Source organism: Calliphora vicina, chromosome 4, assembly GCF_958450345.1.
Source record: "Calliphora vicina chromosome 4, idCalVici1.1, whole genome shotgun sequence".
NCBI lineage: Eukaryota > Metazoa > Arthropoda > Insecta > Diptera > Calliphoridae > Calliphora > Calliphora vicina.
Window position 1 is genome coordinate 42,868,881 of NC_088783.1, and position 25,977 is coordinate 42,894,857.

General features: G+C 29.1%; 3 protein-coding genes across 3 annotated transcripts; 2 read left to right on the forward strand and 1 right to left on the reverse strand.

Moving 5' to 3' along the window:
• Positions 1-968: 968 nt before the first annotated feature.
• Positions 969-10,694, forward strand: LOC135957525 (uncharacterized). Its single transcript, XM_065508293.1, has 4 exons — positions 969-1,217; positions 9,659-9,822; positions 9,886-10,020; positions 10,088-10,694. The coding sequence occupies exons 1-4, from the start codon at positions 1,115-1,117 to the stop codon at positions 10,607-10,609; spliced, it is 924 nt and encodes a 307-aa protein (XP_065364365.1). The 5' UTR covers positions 969-1,114; the 3' UTR covers positions 10,610-10,694.
• A 3,108-nt stretch (positions 10,695-13,802) lies between these two features.
• On the forward strand, positions 13,803-18,750 carry LOC135958917 (uncharacterized). Its single transcript, XM_065509859.1, has 4 exons — positions 13,803-13,926; positions 13,985-14,148; positions 17,892-18,026; positions 18,111-18,750. Exons 1-4 carry the CDS (start codon positions 13,824-13,826, stop codon positions 18,624-18,626), a joined length of 918 nt encoding a protein of 305 aa, XP_065365931.1. The 5' UTR covers positions 13,803-13,823; the 3' UTR covers positions 18,627-18,750.
• LOC135958916 (chronophin) lies at positions 18,608-23,552 on the reverse strand. Its single transcript, XM_065509858.1, has 5 exons — positions 23,439-23,552; positions 19,949-20,039; positions 19,511-19,671; positions 19,310-19,444; positions 18,608-19,247 (listed from the first exon to the last, which is right to left on the reverse strand). The coding sequence occupies exons 1-5, from the start codon at positions 23,475-23,477 to the stop codon at positions 18,708-18,710; spliced, it is 966 nt and encodes a 321-aa protein (XP_065365930.1). The 5' UTR covers positions 23,478-23,552; the 3' UTR covers positions 18,608-18,707.
• Between the last annotated feature and the right edge of the window lie 2,425 nt (positions 23,553-25,977).

A 25,977-nucleotide genomic window follows, 5' to 3' on the forward strand; every position in this document is an offset into this window, starting at 1 on the left:
ATTTTTAATTTGCTGCTTGAGTAGCTCCCAATGATTTTGCTAGCTCTTGTTGAGTTTTACAACAATCTTCATGGAGTAATACCTCCAAGTGGTGGTCTTCAAACTTTGTTGGCTGGCCTGGACGATCTTTGTCTTTCGAACAAACCAACTCTCGCTCGTTGAAACCGATGAAAGACATTCACCTTAAGCTTTGGTGTGCAATCACTGTGCTTCACCGGCACTTTTTTCAAATTAAAGAAGTAAAGCTAACTTCGCTCATATGACTCTTGTTGGCATAAAATTCGAAATTTTCGAAGCAAAAATAAACTTTGTTGTTGACACTAATATAATGTTTATATAGAGAGACTTCATTATAACAGTATTTTCTACATGAAATCTTCAGTATAACACTATTTCCTGTAGAAAATCTTCAGTACAACTGAATTTTCTTTAAATACAAAAATTATTCAATAGATAATTTTCGTAATTAAAAACATAAAAAATAACAAAACTGTGATTCAGTTTCAGAAAATTTAGTTTTTTAGCACATGAATACTTGATTCAATTGTGAAATAATGGAAACCAGTTCAATATGTGAAAAATATTTGAATTGAAACGTTTTAGGGAATAGTTTTTTCTGTGTATAACAGTTTGTTTCAGTAGATCGTTAGTATAACAGAATTTTCTTCAGAATAACAGTATTTTATATATGAAATCTTCAATATAACGCTCTTATATATAGAAAATTATTAGTATAATAGTTTTATATAAAATAATCTTCAGTTTAATAGTATTTTTCTATAGTAGAACTTCAGAATAACAATATTTTCTGATAATAATCTTCTATATACTTAGCTTTATTTTATAGTGTCAAATCCATTATTAAACCTAACACACCACCCCTTTAATGGTAGCTGACCCTACAAAACTCTACATTTAAATCTTATATTTTGTCTACACAAACATTTAGTTCAAATTAATTCATTCAACGTGCCGGTTGTTCTCTGCCGAAAACTAAAATTAAAAAATATAACACACACCCAGGCACAAACAAATATTATTCGCACATTAATAGTTAACAAAATTGTTTAAATTTTTATCAAAGAAACAGAAAACACAAACTATTATTAAAAAAATGTCTTTTAAATCAACAAAACCCAAACATATTCTGGAATTAACTGCACAGGAAAAACAAAAATTTTTAGATTCATTCGATACGGTCTTATCAGATTGTGATGGTGAGTGTTTGATTTGGTGTCTGGTTAAATTTCTAAATGTTTTTTAATAAAAAAAAACGGCAAAAAATAATAAACAAAAATGTAAATAATAAATGGAAAATTACTGTTATGTAAAAAACAAACCTCATAAAAAAAGCACGTACCATTTATTGGAATAAATTATTTTTAGAATCTTCTCCAAATAAGAATACCGACTAGTTAATTAAAACTAAACAAAAAGTGTCTAGTCATCACACAAATTAATATATTCATATATGTATATGGTCAACATAATACAATTTGTTCTTTGCCAAAAAAAAGCAATCAAATAATTTATTTCATCAATCAATAATGTTAAAAATACACAAATTCTAATTAATAAATACTAAACAATTCTAATAATTACACTCAATATGTTGAAATCTATATGGCTGTATTATTAAGTAATATTTCCACACTCTGTTTCAGTCAGCCACTTGTGCACAGTGTATTTCAGAAGACCCTTGAAAACAGTCACTCACTCGTAACCTTTACCGAAAGACGTTTAAAGGTCGTAAACAGATTTTAGCGGTTGGCGGGAAATTTATTGATTTTCTCTTAGTGTCCTTTCGTCCTTTCAGCTCAGATTTATAGAATATGACTTTGAGGAAGTGTATTTTTTTATTTACGGATGATATCTACCTACATCATTCCTACAATTTGTAACATGTGTAAGTACACAATTACAAAGTGTTTACATTTAGATACTCAGAAAACTTTGAAATTTATTTAAGTAAACTTATGGAATAAAAACAGTTTTATTTTTTAAATTTTAAAAAAAGTTTAAATAAATTTTCTAAATGCTTATTATACCCTTCACCATATGTGTTAAGTTTGTTATACTGTTTGTAATTTTCGTTTTTTTCGGCTCCATAATTTCAATCCGAATATCTCTTGGAATCAACCTTCCGAAGGCCCCAAATAATGGGGAAAATCGGTCTTCGATTTGGTTACCTATATTACTATTACTAAGTTATCTACAAGGTCGTACATATATAACACCATAAATAATTCGGACGGCCAATGGGCCAAATTGGAATAATTTAATTTTTCACCGATATTTTTATTGATCAAAAAAAATGTTTTTTAAATTTTTTTTGGGAAATAATTTTAAACCAAAAAATGTCTACTAAATTTTGTATACCATTCACAGTGTGAGGCAAGGGTATATATAAGTTTGTCATTACGTTTGTAATTTCTACAGTTTTCATTTGCGACCCCACAAAGTATAAATAGTTATTCTGAATCGTTATAGATAGCAAGTCCGACCTACAATTGACCAAATCAAGAAAAATATTATTTACCCCATTTTTTTTTCACCAAAAAAATTTTTTTTTATAAAATTTATAAAAAAAAATTTCGCTAATATATTAAAAAAAATGTTGTCACCTAAAAATATTTAAATTTTTTTAGGTAATATACGTTCGGGTCAAAAACGAGAAAAATAATTTTCACCAAACATTTTTAACATACAATTTTTTCAGTCTTTATCTTAAAGTATATACATTAGAGTGGCAATCAGTTGTATGGAAAAAAATTTTTGTTAAAATTTTGAAGAGTGCCGTGTGGAATATTGTGACACTAGGCCTAAATGTTAAGTGCTGAAAATTTGAGCCAAATCGGGCAACGATTTCTGGACGCGCATCGAGGTCAAAGTTCAGACATATGCAAAATTTTATTGTTAATATGGAATAAATAGGTGAAACTCGTTAACTTTCTGCATTGTTTTCTAGAAATATGTAGATTTATTTATATTAATGAATATTACATTAAAAAAAGTTTTGGAAATTAACCCTGTATCTCCTTTGGTTCAAAATGACCCAAAAACTGTATTATCGCCAAAATTAGAGAAAAATGCAAATTTTTCAGTTTTTGAAAAAAATTTGCTACTAAATAAATACTTTTGCAATTGAATGCAAAAGAATCGAAATATGTACGTAATTATCGTTGTAATGAGATATAAATGACAAAATTTGATTAAAAAATGTTAAAGTTATTACAAATTCGCCAGACCATTACCGTGTTTCAGACCACTTGAACAAAAAATTTAGAAACAAAATTTAGATATTTCGAGAAAAATTAAAATAATAGCTCATTTTTACTTAAAATATGTCCATATTTACTTGTATATGAGTTTTTGTCTTCGTAGGATACCGTTAACCTATTCGCAGGTATGGCCAAAAAAAATAATTTTTTTTAACGGCTGTTTCAAAACTCCATTTCAAAATTTTTAAAAATTTTGTTAAACAAATTTCAGTTTTTTTCGATCATCACATTGGGGTTTATTGAAATCAAAATAGGGAATAAAAATATGAAAAAATTGTGTCAATACCTCTTACAGTTTTTCCGTACCTGCGATTGAAATTTTGCGTTTTTCAAGAAAATCTAATTTTTTGTCCATATTTAGGCGAATGAGTCCAATAAAGTCCATAAAAATATGAAAAAATTATGTCAATACCTCTTAAAGTTTTTCCGTACCTGCGATTTAAATTTTGCGTTTTTCAAGAAAAACTATTTTTTTGTCCATATTTAGGCGAATGAGTCCAATTTCCTTACTGTTATAAATTTTAAGTAAAACCTATTCATAATATTATAGTCCTTGTAATTTTAAATATGTTCTGAAAGTTTTACTAAAATCGGAAAACGATAACCTTTGAATCGTGAAGGTCAAATGCCAAATTTTTCAATATTTGGAATTTCTAATGAAAAGATAGCGAAATGTTACATATTTTTGGGCCGATTTTCATGAAACTTGAGGAAAATATATATTGGGGTCTAGCATTTACAACAACAGTGCAAAAATGAATTTTAACCTTTAAGAGGACTTGGGGTCAAAATGGTTGTGTTTTTCTTGATTTTAAAAGTTGAGAATAATTTGGACCCCAAGTGCTGCTAAGGGTTAATTTCCATTTTTGTGCTGTTATTTTAAATTCTGGACTTTATGTTATATTTTCCTCAAGTTTCATGAAAATCGGCCCAAAAATATGTAACATTTCGCTATCTTTTCATTAGAAATTCCAAATATTGAAAAATTTGACCTTTGACCTTCACGATTCAAAGGTTAGCGTTTTCCGATTTTAGTAAAACTTTCAGAACATATTTAAAATTACAAGGACTATAATATTGTGAATAGGTTTTACTTAAAATTTATAACAGTAAGGAAATTGGACTCATTCGCCTAAATATGGACAAAAAAATAGTTTTTCTTGAAAAACGCAAAATTTAAATCGCAGGTACGGAAAAACTTTAAGAGGTATTGACATAATTTTTTCATATTTTTATTCCCTATTTTGATCTCAATAAACCCCAATGTGATGATCGAAAAAATCTGAAATTTGTTTAACAAAATTTTAAAAAATTTGAAAATAGAGTTTTGAAACAGCCGTTAAAAAAAATTATTTTTTTTGGCCATACCTGCGAATAGGTTAACGGTATCCTACGAAGACAAAAACTCATATACAAGTAAATATGGACATATTTTAAGTAAAAATTAGCTTTTATTTTAATTTTTCTCGAAATATCTAAATTTTTTTTCTAAATTTTTTGTTCAAGTGGTCTGAAACACGGTAATGGTCTGGCGAATTTGTAATAACTTTAACATTTTTTAATCAAATTTTGTCATTTATATCTCATTACAACGATAATTACGTACATATTTCGATTCTTTTGCATTCAATTGCAAAAGTATTTATTTAGTAGCAAATTTTTTTCAAAAACTGAAAAATTTGCATTTTTCTCTAATTTTGGCGATAATACAGTTTTTGGGTCATTTTGAACCAAAGGAGATACAGGGTTACTTTCCAAAACTTTTTTTTGAATGTAATATTCATTAATATAAATAAATCTACATATTTCTAGAAAACAATGCAGAAAGCTAACGAGTTTCACCTATTTATTCCATATTAACAGTACAATTTTGCATATATCTGAACTTTGACCTCGATGCGCGTCCAGAAATCGTTGCCCGATTTGGCTCAAATTTTCAGCACTTAACATTTAGGCCTAGTGTCACAATATTCCACCCGGCACTCTTTGAAATCTAAAAAAAAAATCGGCCGTCACTCTAATATACATATTAGTGAAGACACAGCCGAATATAGCGCTCTGACTTGTTTTATATTTTGTGTTGTCATTAATTATTTAAAAAAAATAATATCATATGTAGGAAATATACTTAGTTCGTCATAATTTGTATGGCTCATTAAATAGTTGGTCACATATTCATTACTGTATACACATCCATGTATGACAAAATAAATGGAAATTAAAATAGAAATTCTTAACTACACTGTCCAACAAACTAATACTTTTTGATTGGAACAGAATAGCGACTAGTGTTTATAAACCGGTTTACCGGTTAACCGAAAAACCGGGTTTTCTTCGAAATCTCGGTTTTTTGCGAACCGGTTAATTTAAAATGTTGATTTTCGGTTAACCGGTTTATCCGGTTTTATCACTCGGTGAACCGGTTTTTAAAATTTGGGACTAAAATTAATAAATTTCATGTTTTTGTGCTTTTTTAATATTCATTGTATACACATTATTGGTCTGATTTGAAACCTAAACTGCTGATTTACAATACAAACCTCTTTATATTAATATTTTTAAGAATTACAATGATTCTAAATAGTAGAGGACGATGCGTTTACTTAAAAACTATTTCAGAATAAATTGAACATAGTGGAGCTATTAAAAATTAAAATTAAATTTCGCATAATTCTATAAGTTTATGCTAAATCTTACTAATGATTCATTAAAAACTTAGTGATGATTTTAGCAAATGTTGAATTGAATTCGATGTACATTACTTCTTTCAATAAATTTGACTTCATTAGTGTGTTTCGATCTTAAAATTTAAATTTATTAATCATTTCGTTAGCTTTTCAGAAATATTACAGGATAGACATAAAACGTTCTAAAATCCATGATTTGAAATATTTTTGAAATCTGATAATGGAGTTTTATTAATTATTTGTTATGATTTATAATGAAAAATAATTACAGCTACGAAGAAGTGCGTTTGCATCTTATAGGTGCTTTTTTGGGACTTGTAACATTTTCTGTTTCATATCAGAAAGTCGAGGTGATAATACATTTCAAAATTATCAAATATTTAATTAAAAATTGATTTACATTTTTTGGTTGAAATTTAATGAATAAACCAATAAGTAAAACAAGTAACATATTTATACTCAATTCCATTTTACTGAGATAATAATTTTGAAATGTTTACAAAATGAAAAAATGAAACTTAGCACTTTTGTATATTTATAGTTATATAATATTAACCATTCCTGACTACTAAAAACTTCAAATTTTAAAGCAGTATATACTTTATTGAACATTTTATGTTTTTTACACATATATAACGGTTAACCGGTTTTTTCGATGTCTAGCCCTTCTCTTTAGGAGTAAATTTGACCCTTTTTTCGAGAAAATCTTGAAAAGGTCTGCGCTTACCTCTTTTAGCTGAAGAGATATTTAGGGATACTTTTAGTACTTTGAATCACAAACTACAGGCAGCAATTTTGGTACAAACTTTTCTATTGTCCCGTATTGAATTTAGTTAGAATCGGTCCATTATATACGATGAAAATAGTTAAGCTCTCATAAATACCTTATTTATGTAGATATCCAAACCAGGGATGGCAAAATTGGTACAATTGTACTTTTTTTGGTACAACTTGATCTTAAAAAGTACAATGATACACCAATGACTCACTTGGTACAATTTGAAAATTTATCTCACAGTTAATATATGTATTTATACCATTTTACGAATTTATGTTCTCTATCAATTATACCAAAATATTAACAATCAAATTTTTAAAATTATACTTATGAGTTTTTGAAATAAAGAAGAAATAGTGGCATTTAACTAGGCTTGTCACAAACCAAAAAGTATATAAACAAATTTAAGCCATTATTATTGCCCTTATTTTCTGTTGAATATGAATATCTATAGAATTTGTAATTCTTAGTGACAGAATTATTATGCTGTGGCTAAAAAATGTTAGATGGGTGACAAAAATTCGATAATTTACACTACGATGCTTCATTATCAACTGAATATCTGTTAATAAAACCAAAATAATGAATGGATGTAATGGAATCGATCCAAATTTATTCATTTCAACTGTTCATTTCTTCATTGTAACTTTAAAAACAATCCCGAAATTTCACTGGAATTTCAAAAAAAAATATTCTCAGGAAAAAAAAAAATTTTCCGTGGAGAACTAGGGTACAATTACAGTCGAAAAAGTACAATTTCTGATGCTGATTGGTACAATTTTTAAATTCCATTTGCCATCCCTGATCCAAACTAAATTCAACACAAATATGTTTTATATAAGGCGAACTCGCATTACCAAATTTTGTGACGAGCGGGCCGTAAGTTGTCATAGCTCCCATATAAGGACCACATCCGAAAATCACTTAAATCTCTTAAAAATATTTGTATTTAGATAAATCGGGAAGAAGAAGGTGTTTTTTCTTATCCATGTAATTTATTTTATTTTATTTATTTAATAATTCAATAGATTACAAGCCTTTAAGGCCAATACATCTAGGAGATAAATATGACTATATATTAAACAAATTCATAATAACAAATTTTAGTATCCTTATAAATAAGATAAATCTAATTTTAATTAAATTTTATATATAAAAAAAATTATAAAAAAACCCACCCCAATTTTGCACAAAATATCGAAGTTAAAAAAAAATTAGAATATTGATGATAAACGCTTAGATCTTTGTTTTGTTAGTAACAGCAAATATAGGACTCAAATGTATTTCTTTGAAATATTCTTGAACTCTCTAATAGATTTGTTAAAATTTCGCTCTTCATTGGGAATACAGTTGTTCCATAACCTTGTAACTCGGACCAGAAAAGATCTAGTCATATACAGAGATGAGTGATTTGGGAATATAAGTGTGTTCGTCCTAGAAGATCTGCCAAAGTTGAATTTCTCATGCAGATATGGAGGTTTACAATACTTAACAATTTTATAAAATTGCATTATCAATCGTAATTTAATAAAACTTTCAAAATCTGAGCCCATTATACTGAAAATATGTCCAGAAACATGTTCTCTAAATCTTATTACCTATTGTTCTTAGCAAAATGTGTCCCAAATAGTTTAGATAGCTCTTTCTTCACTCTTTCGAAAAAATATTAAAAAAATTTTAATATTTTTTTTTTTCGAAATCAAAAACTTTTTTGACTTTTTTTTTTAAATGGGCCCTGTTTTTAATCGGAAGACATCGATTTCAAAAGTTGGTTCACATGACATGAAATGCCCCTTATAAAAAAGGCATGTCACTAAATTTTATAACGATTAGTCCATAATTAGTCATAGCTCCCATATAAGACCGACTTCCGAAATTAATTTTAACGAATATAGATTTCTTAACTCTTATGTGTGTGACAGGCTACCTGGGTAACTTTTTGAAATTTAATTGCAGTTTTCTCTGTATGCAGAATTCCTGGGCCCTTGAAACATTCTAAGAACTCATAACTTTTGTTTATATTTATTTTTTATAATGGATACTGTATATCGACTTGGAAGGGAGTGATAAATCATTTTATATTTTACCCCCCCTTAACAAGGTGACAGAGTACCCGTGTAACTCCATACAAATTATATTGAAAATATTACTCATACGCTCACAACACAATATTGAGTAGTCTTTCTACTTGATGAATTTATTTCAGTATGTACTGTGTAGATAAATGGGAATCCCCATTTATAATAAACTACCGTTTTCGAAAGGTAAAAATATAACAAGATATTACATGCTGACGGATTTGCTGGCTGTCCATATAAAGTACAAAAAGCTATTTTTTAATATTCCGATAAAATTGTTGAGATAGTTCGATAATATTTATATTTTGTGGACCACTTCCCCCATATAAATCTCTTTAGTGACCATAAATCTTTTGAAAATGTTGCAATACAAATTAAATTTAAAACAAATAGTTTTCATATACCTTGAATTCCAAGAACATAGAAAATAAACCAGTTATTGACCTTGGGTCTTTCACTTTGGGTAATATTCGGTAAATACATTTCCACTTTTATTTTTCTTAGTTTTGAAAAAACAATTGTATTCACGATTTTTATTTTTAATCATGAAAATTTACTTGGACTGTAACTATCAGTATTCGTATCTTACAAAGCTGATGTCGAATTGGATTGATTTAAGATGCATTTGAAAGATAATTATATCGATTTTAGACTACATAATTAAGAAAAGGTTTGGTTTTTTCTAATTTCAAACCCCAACAATTCGATAAAAAGTTAATGAATCAATGGTTGTGAAAGAAATCCGTTTGATCTTCAAAATGTCCTTCTTATATAACATTTAACTATGCTTTATTTTTTTTAATATTTTTTAAATTTTGATTTATATATTTTCAGGAGTTGTTTGGCTATTACTTGAGGGTATACCCAATGCAGGACAAGCAATTAATTTAATTAAAGATGAAGGCAAACATTACAAATTTATCTCAAACAATAGTATGCGCACAGACGAACAGTATTTACAGAAATTTAAAGAAACCGGAGTACAAAATGTAAACAAGGTAAGTAAAGAAAAATGGTTTAAAATTATTAAAGAATAATCAATTGTAAATTATAATTTCTAGGAAGACTTAGTGTATCCTGTTAAAGCCATTATTAAGCATATAAATCAAAACTTTTCTCAACAGCCCTGTTTGGTTTTGGGTTCAAAATCATTTAAGGCTACACTTAAAGAAAATGGGGTGAATGTTAAAACAGTGGTATGTAAAAAACACAATTTACTATATCTTCTAAATATTAAAGATTATTTTTAAATATACTTTTCAGATCACTCCCCCCGACATTGAGCTAGAGGATCTACCCGCCCTGATTAAACCCACAGATCAAGTAGCTGCTGTCATTTTTGACATTCATGTCAATATGACTTTCATAGAACTGGCTTTAGCTCAACAATATTTAATGAATAAAAACTGCCAGCTTATTGTGGGTGCCTACGATGACAGTATACCCATGTCAAAGAATTTCTCTACATTAGGACCAGCGGGCGTCATCAATATATTGGCAAAAACTTGTCACAAAGAAATTCAATTATTTGGCAAACCTGGTGATTTATTGGGTCAATATCTTTTGCAACATTTCCAAATTTCCCAGCCGAAACGTGTTGTATTTGTTGGTGATAATTTGGATATGGATATTAAATTTGGTCTCAAGTTGGGTTTTCAAACCCTATTTGTATTGAGTGGTGCTCATTCCATGGAGGATATGTTGGGGAAACCTTTGGAGTCGCAGCCAGATTATTATGCTGATAGTATGGGAGATTTTCTGGAATTTTTCAATGATTTAAAGTAAATGTGTTTATGTGTTTAAAAATATATTTTTGTGTGTGTTTAAGTGTAAATAATTAAGAGAAAAATAAATATGTTATTGTCAATGTCAGTGAGTCGTAGTTGAAAAAAAATGTAATTGTTTAAGGACGGTAAATTCAAAAGGAATAAATATAATTATGTGTATTTGTAAATTAGTATTGGATTTTGTATTTTAACCCCCATTAACACGAAGCCTGGTTATGGCCTAACTAATAGTTATACTGTCGGTTAAAAATATTTTTGTATGAAAACTGTCAGTTTAACTATTAGTTAATACATAACTAGACTTCGTGTTACTGGGGGTAAGTGTAATAACCAATTTTAACCCATTGAGAAACAAAATGTGTAGAGGCTGTAATTATACAAAAATATGTCGGTATTAACGAATCATAGTGTAGCTATTTCATAATCGATTTTATATCATGGATATCATTGTGGTTAATTATAATTTTATGAGACAAAGCGGTATATATCTATATATTTTGTTAGAGTAGAGTAAAAATGCAATGCATTTATAATGATACGAGATCATTTATACAAGATTGTGAATTGGGGTTCTGATTTAATTTAACTATATCATTGATTAATTGTAATGAAACCAAATTTGGAAATTTGGAAAAACAATTGTAATTTAAAAACAAGTAAGAAAGTTGGTCGGTCAAGCCAAAATTTTTCTATAAAAATTTCAATAAATTATTTTTGTGAATTATTTTCGGAAGAGTGCCTTACATGCAAGCTGGACCGATCGCCCTGAAATTAGATTGTATGATTTATGTCTATGTGAAATTTATTTCTGCTAAATTGTATTTGTACACCAACATTTTTAAGAGATTTTCGGAAGCAGGCCAAAAAATGCTTTTTATTGAGTTTTTGCATAGATACAAATTTTTCAAATTGAAATTAAATTCATATTTATGAATATTTTTTAATGAAATTTACACTTGTATATAGATATTTCTTAGTTATCAGGAATCCAGCAATTCCCAAAAAAAGTTTTGAAAAATCCCAAAAATGAGATTTTTTAGTTTTTTGGCTATAATATTCATAACAGGGTCGGGGTTATCCGAACCCCTTGCAAAATAACTAAAAATGTATCTAAAATGGGTTAGGTACTGCCGACTATGCGATTTGTGAATTTTTGACCTAAAATTGAATTTTCCTGGTCCCCTGGGTTTAAAAAATTTTAAATTTTTTTAATTGAAAATTTTTAATTGTATTTTTTTAAATTCAAATGCATATTACTTTGGACTCAGTCATTATTTTTGACACATATATTTATACCCTACACCACCATAGTGGGGAGGGTATTGTGCGTTTGTGCAGATGTTTTAACCGCCCAAAAATGTTAGTCTAAAACCCACCCACGATGTCCGTCCGTCCGTCTGGTTGGCTGGCTGGCTGTCCATGTAAACCTTGTGCGGAGAGTACAGGTCGCAATTTTGAAGACATTTCTATCAAATTTGGTACATATTATTTTTTCGGCCCAAGGCCCAAGCCTATTGAAACTGGCTGAAATCGGTCCATTATTTCACCTAGCTCCCATACAAATGTCCTTCCGAAATTGGACTTTATCGGTCATAAATATTTAATTTATATATGTATCTTCAGAAATTCAGCTCCAAATAAGTTTTATATATACAAAATTCATGTCACCAAATTTTGTAACGATTGGTTCTTAATTAGTCATAGCTCCCATATAGACCCGCTTCCGAAAATCACTTTAACGTGCATAAATCGTTCCATAATTAGTCATAGCTCCCATATAAGGCCCTCTTCCAAAAATCACTCAAAAATATAAATTATTGAAATTTTTAATGAAAAATGATTTTGCTCTTTTACTTAGTGTAGGGTATTATATGGTCGGGCTAGACCGACCATACTTTACTTGTTTTTTCTATATCACTGTGCATAAAATGCAATAAAAACAAACAACTGTCAAAAAAAATCTCTACCTATTGACTGCACAGAAATACATTAGAACTGTTGTCTAAAAAATCTCTACTCTCGCATTAAAGGAAAGTTGTCGACAATTGAACTACAGCATTTCCAATTGAATTTCAGAAATTTCCAATTATATATCAGAATTTTCCATTTATATTTCAAAATGTTCCAATTATATTTAAAAAATTTCCAATTATATTTCAGAAATTTCTAATTGTATTTCAGAATATTCTAATTATATTTCAGAAGTTTCCGTTTATATTTCAGAAAATTTCAATTGAATTTCAGAAATTTCCAATTATATATCAGAATTTTCCATTTATATTTCAGAATTTTCCAATTATATTTCAGAAATTTCCAATTGTATTTCTGAAATTCCTAATTGTATTTCAGAAATTTCCAATTGTATTTCAGAATTTTCAAAATGTATTTAAGAATTTTCTAATTGTATTTCAGAAATTTCCATTTGTATTTCTGAAAATTTTAATAGCAATACCAATTGAAATTTCTGAAATACAATTACAAACTTTTTAAGTATAAATTATGAATTTTGAAATACAAATATAAATTTCTGAAATACAATTGGAAAATTCTGAAATATAATTTAAGAAGCTATTTACTTAGTAAAAACATAAAAAAAAATGCGAAAAAGTACCTTGTCATGGGTTAATTATAAGCTGACCAGTCTTACATATAGAATAAAGAAAATAAAATACTAGCACGTGTTGAAATTATTACAGCCGATATGTTGCATACTAATATATCAAAATTAACTATCTAATTGAAATAATGATGATGATCAATATGCTACCAATTAATTAAAATGCTTGAGGCAACTTAATATCATCAAGAAAATCTAAATAAATTTAGATGTTATTTTTTGTTCTATTGCTCTGTTATTGAAACTGCTTGAAAACAAATATCAATTGTTTTAAAAGCATACTTACAAATACAAATCTGCATACAAACATATATGTATGAATAATATAAATTTTTTGCAGCGTATGTATAGATATTTATGAGAACAAAAACAAAAAAAACGTTCGCAGTAATTGATATATACAATGATGTAAAATACACACAATCTCAAAACTCTATAATAATTTAGTTGCATTTTAGACGCCCATCCATAGAGAGCTACAGCTCATAAAACCTCCAAACATCAAAAGTAGAGTGAAAACAAAAACGATTTACATTATTTTTTAATTTAATAATTCATGTGTTAATAATTCGAGCGAAACAATCAACACATCAAAATGTCTTGTGAAATTCCCACAACACAATTTCTAAATAATTTAACGCTGGAAGAAAAACAAGATTTTCTCGATTCTTTCGATTTGGTATTTTGTGATTGTGATGGTGTGTCTGTGTTTTTCAATTCCATATTTTCAGATGATTTAATTATAATTAATTGCAGGTGTTATTTGGCAAAATTTTTATGATGAAATACCTGGCTCCTCAGATGCTGTCAAATATTTACGTAATATTGGCAAGCAAGTGGCTTTCGTTACAAATAATAGTATTATCTCAACGAAAGATCAATTGAGCAAATTTGCTGGCTGCGGTTTGGATATTGAAGAGGTAGGTTTTAGGTCGTGTAATTAAATTGTAAAATACCGAAAGTGTTTTTGAAAAAAAGGCGGTATTACAAGTGCTGTTTGTAAACAATTGTAGGATTTACTTAAATTATAACAATAATAATGTTATAATTTTGTTATAAAAAAATTATTTTAAATTATAATACTTAGAAGCACGTAATATTTAGAAACAATTTACTTGGAATTTTTACATGCCACATCATAACAATAAAACAAAACTGTTAATATTTAGCTTCTTTGAAGTATTTTTTAAATTTACTTCAAAAAATTAAAATAGAACAAATCTTCTGTAAGGAATAGGATAAGCGCTAATTTGCTCTCTAGCTTCCCCAAAATTGATTACCCTTTCCATTATAGAAAACATGATTTTTATACCTTTCACCATGAGTGGTAATGGTATATGTAAGTGTGTCATTCCGTTTGTAATTTTCCACAAAGAATACATTCAGGATCGTTATAGATAGCGGAGGCCCCAAAAGGCTGAAATATAAGCAAAAAATCAGGACTACCTCAAATTTTTGTCTATATCTGGATTGCTGAGACATTAATATATGGGGGATTTCACTTCAAGTGAACCAACTTTTAAAATCATCTTCCGATCGGGATGAAATTTGCACCAAGGTTAGACCTATTGGATAGTAATTCAGACACAATTTGTCAACAAGATTGGTCAAGAACTCTCGGAGTTAGAGGGGGTTTGGCCAAACATGTGATTTTTCTCATCCATGTAACTTATTACCTATTGTTCTTAGCAAAATGTGTCCCAAATAGTTTAGGTAGCTATTTATTCAACCTTTCAAAAAAAATATTAACAAAAAAAAAATAAATTTGGAAAAAATTAAAAATTGTATATCTTGAGTTACAAAACATTTATTTTGATAGATATCCCACTCGCATCCCACTAAGCGAATAAATAGGTCTTCAAGGAAAATATCTGAGCTTTCTGATGAGCACAAAAAAAAATTTAAAAGAGGGCCCATTTCGAAAAAAAATTAACAAAGTTTTTGATTTTGCAAAAAAATTCAAAAATTACATGTTTTGAGTTACAAAACATTGTTTTGATAGATATCGAACTCGATAGATAGATATCAAACTAAGCGACCAAATAGGTCCTCAAGGAATATATCTAAGCTTTATTTTAAGAAAAAAAGGGCCCATTTTGAAAAAAAAAGTCAAAAAAGTTTTTGATTTCGGAAAAAAATATTAATTTTTTTTTTTATTTTTTTTTAAATATTTTTTTTCGAAAGATTGAAGAAATATTTATTTAAACTATTTGGGACATACTTTGCTAAGAACAATAGGTAATAAGTTACATGGATGAGAAAAATCACAAGTTTGTCCAAAATGTCAAATTTAAACCCCCTCTAACTCCAAGAGTTCTTGAACGATCTTGTTGAATTACTATCCAACAAGATCGGCCAAGATCTAACCTTGGTGGAAATTTCATTAAGATCGGATGTACATTTCAAAGCCTTCTGTAACGACATATTAATTCGAACCGATAATGCGTCAAAATTGGGAAAAATATTTTTAAACCCATGTTTTTTCACCAAAAAAAATTGTTAACATAAAATTGTTTTCACTCATACGAGGAGGAGTCAATAAGTCTGCGATTTTTTGAATTTCCCTGCTCTTAACTGAAAGAGCAACACTGCTCTTGTCAACAGGCATCTGTTAGTTGGCTCCTGTCAAATTTTGAATAAATAGTTTGTATTTGACAGACATCTGCTATCAGATTACCTCTTGGCTTTAGAAGAAATTTCTCATTATTTTTTGCGAAAAAATAAACCACCACTCAAATAAAGGCTAAGTTTGATAAATACTATGGGAACTTTGCACCATCAATTTCAATGGTAAACAAGTAAGAAAGTATGGTCGGTCAAGCCCGACCATATAATACCCTACACTAAGTAAAAGAGCAAAAACATTTTTCTTTTAAAATTTCAATAATTTATATTTTTGAGTGATTTTCGGAAGTGGGACTTATATAAGAGCAATGAGCAATTATGGACCTATCGCCATGAAATTAAGCCGTGTGATTTATGTCCGTATGAATGTTAAATATGTTGAATTTTGTGTGCATACCAAAATTTTTAAGCGATTTATGCACGTTAAAGTGATTTTCGGAAGCGGGTCTATATGGGAGCTATGACTAATTATGGACCGATCATAATAAAATTTGGTGACATGAATTTTGTATATATAAAACTTATTTGGAGCGGAATTTGTGGAGATACATATATAAATTAAACATTTATGACCGATAAAGTCCAATTTCGGGAGGACATTTGTATGGGGGCTAGGTGAAATAATGGACCGATTTCAGCCAGTTTCAATAGGCTTGGTCATTGGGCCGAAAAAATAATATGTACCTAATTTGATCGAAATGTCTTCAAAAGTGCGACCTGTATTCTGCGCACAAGGTTTACATGGACAGCCAGCCAGCCGACCAGCCAGCCAGACGGACGGACATAGTTTAATCGACTCAGAAAGTGATTCTAATTCGATCGGTATACTTTAAGTTAAGTGCTAAGGTAGGGTTACACATGGCAAATATTTGATCAAAAAAGCGTAACGACTTTTTTTAGCACAAATTTGTTTGACGAGTTTACTCTTACAAGTGTTTTGTAAGACCAAACAGCATCAAATAAAATAACACTAAATTTTTTGTTTTGAAACATCCTAAGTAAAATAAGTTTTTGAAATAAATAAAAGAATTCAAATCAGTTTTATTTAGTGGTTACGTCATTTGCGTCAAATATTGGTCACAAACATCTGCACAAACGCATTATACCCTCCCCACTATGATGGTGTAGGGTATAAAAATTGGTTTAAGTAAATTCGTTGTGGCCGCACAAGCACGAATGATGCCTAACGCCCAGTTGAGGTCACTACACCCGAAACAATTGAGAATAACCACCATATCGTTGGCCGATCGGAGATTGAAAGTGTGGGAGATTGTGGAAGCCATAGGCATCTTACATGGCTCAGTGGTTTAAATTTTCAATGAACACCTAAGTATGAGAAAGCTTTCCGACATGGAAAGAACTGCGCACACATGCGCAGTTTTAATGGCAATAATTCATTAACTAATCTACTAAATGGTCCCTCTCATGTTACTCATGTTTCCAAACTTGAATAAATATCTCGGTGTAAAGAGATTTGACTCAAATGATGAAATCATCTCACATAAATATCTATTTTGATGACCTCAACAAATCTTATTTTTTGGAAGGGATATACAAATTAGAGAAGCGTTGGACAAAGAGCTTAGAGCTCAATGGAAACTATGCTCAGTGGTTTAGAAACGTTTTTTTTTAATTATTCGGTATCTCGGCAACTATTGGAGATAATGTTACGAACCATACTATTGGTTGGAGATGAGGTGTTTTCGTTTTTATTTACGTTTAGCTTCCTTGAGCTAATGGGAGCCAGTTCCTCAAAGTTGATAACTACAGGACTAACATTTTTAAAAAAATCGCCAAAAATCCATTTATAATCGAAATGAGCTAAGGTATAAATGTCCTTGAGAAGAGCTACAAAATGCCCTTACATATGTAGGTTACCTTCATTAGTTGAAGAGATATTTAGATTTATTTATTTATATTTTTTAATTCTGCTCATTTTATGGTTTTTTAGATATGGTGGGCCTACGGAGGGCATAAGAAATTTATTTTTAAAATATTAGCTATATTGGTGATTAAATTCTTACTTGTTTTATTACAGAACGATTTAATACATCCCGCCAAAACTATCTGTGATTATTTAAAAATAGAAAATTTTGAAGGTCTTATTTTATGCTTCGCCTCCAGAGTTTTTAAAGATCATTTGCGTGAGAATGGATTTCAAATTGTAGAAGAGGTATGACTATATTTATAATAATACTTGGATTTATTTATATAACAAACATATATCTCAATTCAAATTAATCTTCACCTCACCAAGGATGAACGCTTTATAATAAACGGCTCATTGTCCGACCTACATCAGGCCATTTATAGCAAGGAACCAGTACATGCCGTCATAATCGATGTAGATTTCAACTTGACAGCCTGGAAGTTGATGAGAGCACAAGTGCATTTGAAAAATCCCCAATGTTTATTTATAGCCGGTGCTGCAGATCCTAAAATACCATTTGGAGGCAATGAACTAATTGGACCAGGTGCTTACATAAAAATCGTAGAGGAGGCCAATCAATGTAAAGCGAAAATATTTGGTAAACCTGGTGTGGAATTGGGTGAACTTTTGCTCAAAACATTCAATATAGAAGATCCACAAAGGGTGCTAATGTTGGGTGACAGCATGAGGAGTGACATAGAGTTTGGTAAAATGTGTGGTTTTCAAACGTTATTGGTGCTAACGGGTGGAACTAAACCTGAAGATTTGGTTGATGTAATTACCGAAGAAAATAAACCTGATTACATACTCGAAAAACTGGCAGATTTAAATGATTTAATTTAGTTAAAATTTATTTACAAAAAAAACGAAATAATTTACTATTACTTATAAAAAGCATTAAATACTACAAAATACAATCATAACTTAAACATTACATTTATTCAGATCCTTCATAAATTCCACAAAATCTGCCACACTTTGGGCATAATAGTTAGGTATGAGATTTGTATCTGTTTCAGTCATTAACTCTTCATAGGAACAGCCACCGCTGAGCACTAACATGGACTGAAAACCACAGGAGGTGGCAAAACGTACATCTTGTTCCAACATATCACCAATCATAAGCACACGATCTGGCGTTGGTATATGGCAACGTTGCATCAACACTTCAGCTAATGCTTTGCCGGGTTTACCAAATGTCAACATTTTCTTGCGACTAATTTGCTCCAACATCTTGACAAATGGTCCCGGGCCCATAACCGATAAATCTTTACTAACTGGCAATAGAAAATCAGTGGCTCCTCCTATAAGCAGACAATCGGGTTGGCGTAAGTAGAAATTGGCCTTCATGATTTTGAGAAAAGACAAATTAAAATCGAAATCTATAACAACAGCTTTGACAGGCTGACGATCCACAACATGAGCCATGGCTTCGGTAAAGGATTCCTTAACAATTACATTGGGCTAAAACAAATAATGTGAGATAAATATATTAAAGAATTTTTTGCTTTAAGTTATGTACTTACCCCATCCAATATTTTGTAGCCAGCTCGTCTTAACACATTTTTAAATTCTTCTGATGCTAAAACATAAATTAGACCCTCGAACTTAATGCTATTCAAGTATTCAACTATACTTTTGGCAGGATGCATGACGTTGTCCTAACAATAAAATAAAACATTAAAATGTAATACATAACAAATACATAATTGTTGTTAAAAACTTACAGCTTCAATTTCAATATTATTTTTACGTAATTTTTGTATGCAAAGCTCTTCTGCTCTGACACTGTTGTTTGTAATGAATGTTAAGTGTTTACCTGCCTGTCGAAGCTCTTTATATCCATCGGCCGAGCCTTCAATGTTATGTGACATATTCCAAACAACACCTGATATAAGAGTTCATTTAGAAATATTACTATTAATTACTTCCAGTGAGGCTCAAAAGTCAGTATACACCAAAAATTATTTGATTTTTTATAAGATAATGAAAATCCAACATATTATCCATCGATTAAAATTTTAAAGTTTCGGTTTGTTGGAGATTGGGTTGAATAATAGATTCGATTGTAAAAAAAAAATATTTAAGTCAGACTATAATGATTTTCATGACCTGGAGTTTGCTCACTTTTGAGGCTGTGTGTATATTTAAAGTCAAAAACTTACCATCAATATCGGAGAACACATGGTCAAAGGAATCCAAAAATTTTCGTTTTTCATCACTTGTTAGTTTCAAAATATTTTTGGGTGTCATTGTCTAAAATAAAATAAATTAAAAAATTGTTTATTACAATGCAAACATTATTAACCATAGATAAATACACATATGTAGCTTGGAAACTCTTCTGACAAAGACCTAACTCAGTTGTCAAAAACTTAAGTGGTGAGAATGTTTTGATAAAAAATGTATGGCAAAACAAAAATAACTCTCGTATATGTAATTTGTGTGTCTTTTTTTCTAGTTTCCGCTCTATGTTTTGCAGCCAAAGTATACCAAGTACACCGACTCTTTGACAGCAGTACCTAACTCTAAACATGTGTTAGTAACTAAAATGTAAATGCGTTGGTGTATTTTTAATTTTCACGAGACACACAGTTCTATAAAAATGTTAAAATTTTAATTTATTTAAATTTTGTTCTATTTTCAATAACAAAAATTGAAACTCGGTTCTATAAAATAAATTTTCCGACTAAATATATAACGAACCACTTTATTACACTTCTACAGAATATTTGGCGAACCTTTGCAGGACACTTTTATTTCCGAGACGCGCTATTTTTGCTTAAATGAAAAAATTAATTTTTTATTCATTTTTGACACACAATTTTTGTCATCCATTTTTTCATCCATAAATGAGAGAAGAGCATCTTCCAACAGTTCGTTTGTCGGAACAAAACATATTTTCGACTTGCCAACTGCAGAAAGCGCTGCCTAAACCATAACACTGCCACCACTGAAATTACGCTTTGACATCCGAACATCGTTTAATCTCAAATCGTGCCAATAGCATGAGTATGAGTCAGGACCGTCTAAATTATATTTTTTCTTCGTCAGAGAAAATTACTTTTTTCCACTCATCTGTCCATTTCATATATTTTCTTGCGAATTTTAGACGATTTTCTTTATGATGCTTTTTAGCATTGGTTTAAATTTCGGCTTTTTCCATTTTATTTCATTTTATCGTGTCGTAAAATGTGTGCAACGTGTTTGGAAGTCACTGGAAGATTCAATTTATTCTTTATTTGTGTGGAATTCAATTTGTTGCGGGTTGCTTCTTGTTTCATTAGATTAAGTTGTCTTCTTATTAGTTTTGTATTTCCCTTTTTAGGTTTATGAACTCCATAATTTTGACCTTTCTTCAAGAAATTTCGCACCACACAAGGATGTTCCAATTTCTCTATTGGAACATCCTTGGTCGTGAAAAAATTTAATTTGAATCTTTTCTTGATCGGACAAAAAAGTTCCTTTGGGCATCTTTAAAAGTGATGCAATTTATTGATTCAAATAGAAAAAGTTGCAGTAAATTGAGATGTTACTATTAGAAACGTACCTTCGCACAGAATGGGAGTTTTTACCCATTCTTCAAAAATTTTCTTTAGTGAAAAAGTAGAAGTCATACTGGAAAAGTGAAAAAATGTATGGCGGTCGCAAAAATGCGCAAGATGTTTTTGATTTACCTTAAAGTGAACACTTGACAGATTAACCCAAATATAGTTTTACAGCGGAATAAACAGTTTTAACCCTACTTGAAAAAAGGAAATATTTTATTTTTTCCAATTTCTGATCTTCTCACAAAAAATAGTTTTGTTTTAATAGTTACAATGGAAATAATTAAATGAAAATTGTTGCATATTTCCTTGAAATAGGGCTTAATAATAATATAAAAAAATTATGACAATAAAATCACCGTAGCCTTTTTAATCATAAACCAAAGTCACACAAAAAATACACTTCTCTTTGAAATCTTAATGTACCTGTTGACAACAACTGACTTTGAAGCTTAGTTTTTCCTAATCGGAGCTAAAAACCAAAAAAAACAAAACATGAATTACAGTTCCCTATTGTATTGAGAAGCTCATTAAATGATCAGAAGGAATGTTGCCAGACATTTATTTTTTAATTTTGTACAGCTAGATTTGTGATTTACCACAGTGTGCTTCGGTTGAAAAAAAAAAATAAAATTGATAATATTTTATTTTTGGTAACTTTTTTAAAAACAAATTTCACGTCTGCGTTTATACGAATCTTCCACTTAAAACAGCACCAAGAACATTTGATTTCATAATTAAGGCAAACAACAAGAATAAGAAAAAAACTTGTTTACTTTCAAAAAGTAACGTTAAGTTGTCTCTCATTAAAAAAAATTAAATTTTGCTTTTGGATGAGAACAACAAAGATATAACAAAAATACAGAAAATTAAGTGCGTTTATAGGAATATGCACCACTGTATATCCACCACCAATATGTGACAATAAACTATTTTTCAATAAAATATTAATCTTTGTACCAACAAAAGTTGATAGAAAGATAAAACTTGATTCTGTTCAATTTTATCACGATGTTAATTATTATAAGACAATTATGAATGTTTAAGTTGTTTTCTGTGTTGGGACCTTATATGGGGACTTGAAAGAACTATTGTCCGATTTCGCCATATTTTACAATATAATTTTAGAGTACTTAGAACAAATTTGTGCAAATTTTATCAGGATTGCCGCCATATAGTCAACATATTTATAACTGCTCCAACAGTATTTTGGGGTGACATTTGTATGGAGGCTAGGTGAAAGCGTGGACCGATATTGCCCATTTTCAGCCAGCTAGCTTCTCTGTTTGAGCCCTATCGTGTATTTAACAGACAGATAGATGGAAGGACATAGCTAGATCGTCTTAGAATCTTATAGGAAATAAATATCGAGCAGTTATAGTAAATATGAGAAGAAAAGAGAACAACAACACAATATACTCAACTAATATTATTTATTACAGAAATCTTCGCTCCAGTTTCAAATACTTAAAAATTCATATTCAAACTCACATTCACAATAAGTTAATATTTAAATCACAAATAAAGATAAAAGTTGTTATTGTCAATATTTAGCATAGGGATTTTGCTCTTCTTTATATCTGATTAAACATTAAGGAGCAAAGACAAATTAACATTTTGTCTAAAGACGAAACAAAGTCTGGAATATTTATTATTTCATGTTTTTGTTGGTTCTATTTTTCTTAATAGATATTACTGATAATACTTCAAAATCATACAAACTACTTATTATTAAAAAAAAACTTAATGATTTCTAAACATTGTTTTCTGTTTTTCTTTAAAATAAACGAGATTTTATCACGTTTAAACTGTAAATATTAGCAAGTCATGCACGTGAATTTTAAATGTTTTTATACATTTTTGATAAGCCAATTAATTTATTTGTGTTTTGTTTTCAAAATCTACAAAATTATTTTGTTTAAGTTTAACACCATTCTCATAAAACTTATCAAGATATGATAAGAATTTTAACAAGCAAATAAACAAATAGTAGCCACAAAAGATTGCAAACGCAGAAGAATTATGGAAACTTTGTTGTAGAAGTAAACAATTTCACTTTTATTAAAAATTATTTGCACTCTAAGCAATTTAGTGCATTTAAACTCACTTTATTAATTTTCAAATAAGTTTTAAACAATGTTAACATATAAATATTCTTTTTTTCTTTTATTTTAATACTCTATTTTTAATTTGGCGTTAAGAATTTTTATTAAACTGTTCTGTTTGAAAATAAAAGTGCAACTGAAATATGAAAGCGTGCCTTGAGGTATTTGTTTTGTGAATTCAAAGAAATTTAATATTTAATATATGGTTTGCCATTCATAATCTTATCGCTTGCAGTATATAATAGATTTTTGTATTTGTGTTATTATCCCCTACACCACCATAGTGGGGAGAGTATATTGAGTTAGTGCTAATGTTTGTAACGTGCAAAAATATTGTACCAACACCCACCTTCAAGTATACCAATCTGCTCAGGATTACTCTTCTGATTCGATTAAGCAATATCCGTCCATGTAAACCTTCTAATCAAACTACAGGTCGCAATTTCAAAGATAATTAAATGACTAATGTCCTTAATTTAAACAAATATATATTGTAATGAAATTGCATTATCAATTTAAGTTTAATGGTCTGCAATGGCTGCTTGCAATATTCATCATGTTTATAAACATATTCATCAGTAGAAACATCTACTTATCAACGATATTGCTAGCACGCTGTTATTAACATTGTTTATAAGTATGGTGGAAATATTGATCATTGTGGAAATAGAACATTCTAGTTTTTCGTTAGATTATTCATGAGACTTCTAGTCGATGGCACTGTGTATATAAATAGTAACAGCGAGTTGTGAGTGAGTCAGTATATCATTTCATTCTTCTAAATTATAAAGTGTGTTTACTAAAATAGTGTGACTATTTAAAATAAATAAACAGTTGTAACAACTTATAAACTACTGATCGCTTTTACTTGCAATTTAAAGAATCCTGTTTATTTAAAGAAAATAAACCACCGTTTTTAAAAGGTAAAGATGTAACAATATTATGAAATTAGGACAAAATGCTTCTATGGCGATTCTGCGTGTAATTTTAAAATCTAGTTACCATGAATTTGTCATTTATTAAAACAAATTTTTTAATATGCAATGGTGCTATTAACTCGAAATTTGGGTTTTTTTAATTACGACGTTGTTACAGCAAATGAGTAACTAAATTAGATTATAAAAGAAACCTGTGTAGAATTTTATACTGAGTGTAGGATATATTGTGGTAGGGCATGACCAACTATATTTTTTTGGTTGCTTTTGTTATTGTTTCCACAACGTATAGATACGAGTAGAGCGTAAGTACTCAATTTACATACATTTGTTTTGCTTATAGTTTGATCGTATCTTTTGCTGGGGGTCTTAAGATTCGAGTTATAATAATAATTGTATTCATGTACACAGGGCGACAAAAATTTGCATCCAACATATGTTTTCGTTATTTAATTAAGATTGAAATTAGGTGTGTTATTGCATGTAGAGAAAAAATATAGTTGTGCATGTTTACTGTGACCATTTCAACATTGTGAATAGTAAATTAACCATATTATGGTTATCACAATCACATAAATAGTTACTGTGACTATAATATTGTTAAAGAACTTGTAACAATGTTGAAATGGTTACAGTAAACATGCACAACTATATTTTTTCTCTGCCTCACAACATTTTATATAATTTGAAAGTATAAAATTAAATACTATGATGATGAACAGTGCAAGTTTTTCAAGCTTAATGCTTAAAAAGTAATTTTTTGCATATTTCACAACTTTTTAGAAAAAAAAAAAAATAAAAATGTTTGCTGAACTTGCGTAAATATTTTGCTTTTTTGATTATAATTTATTTAAATAAAACTTTACAAAAATATTTTTTCCATGAAATGTTTGTACAAATAAAGATAATTTCATATTGAAAACTGGAAAAATTTGTAACCAAATTTGTTATTACAATAAAATTAATGTCATTATTTTAATATAGAAAGGCCTTAACCCATGTTTTTATTGTAAGCCCAGAAATTTGTTTATTTCGATAAATGGCCAAAAAATCTCGATATTTAGCCAAAAAATCTCGACCTAAATAAACACGAGTTAGGGCTGTTTTATATTAAGGTAATGATATAAAGCTTTAATACACAAATAATTTGTATATTTATCAAAGATTTATACAACAAGTTTAGTATAATTTGATAAATTTTAGAATTGATTATGAATATGGAGGTTAATTTATATTTTCCTATGATTTTGTCAGCAAGATCTGAGCATATTTTCTTTTTTTTTAGCTTCTTTGCTTGTTTATACTTATTTTTTTGTTGTGCATATTTAAACTTGATATTAAAAGTAATATGCAATAGCTGTTCTTATTAAATTATTTGTTACCTAGTATTACTGATTCTATTATACGTAAATATAAATATTACCAATATCACTGTCTATATTTAGAGCTTGTGGTTTAAGTGCAGTTATATTATTTTTTTAATTATTTTGCTTTAACTCTACTGATTAAATTTATATAAACCTATATACATGCATACGTATGAACACAAGTTAATATTGTCACAACGATTTACCTTTAATTTAAATGAACATTTTCATTTAGAGTA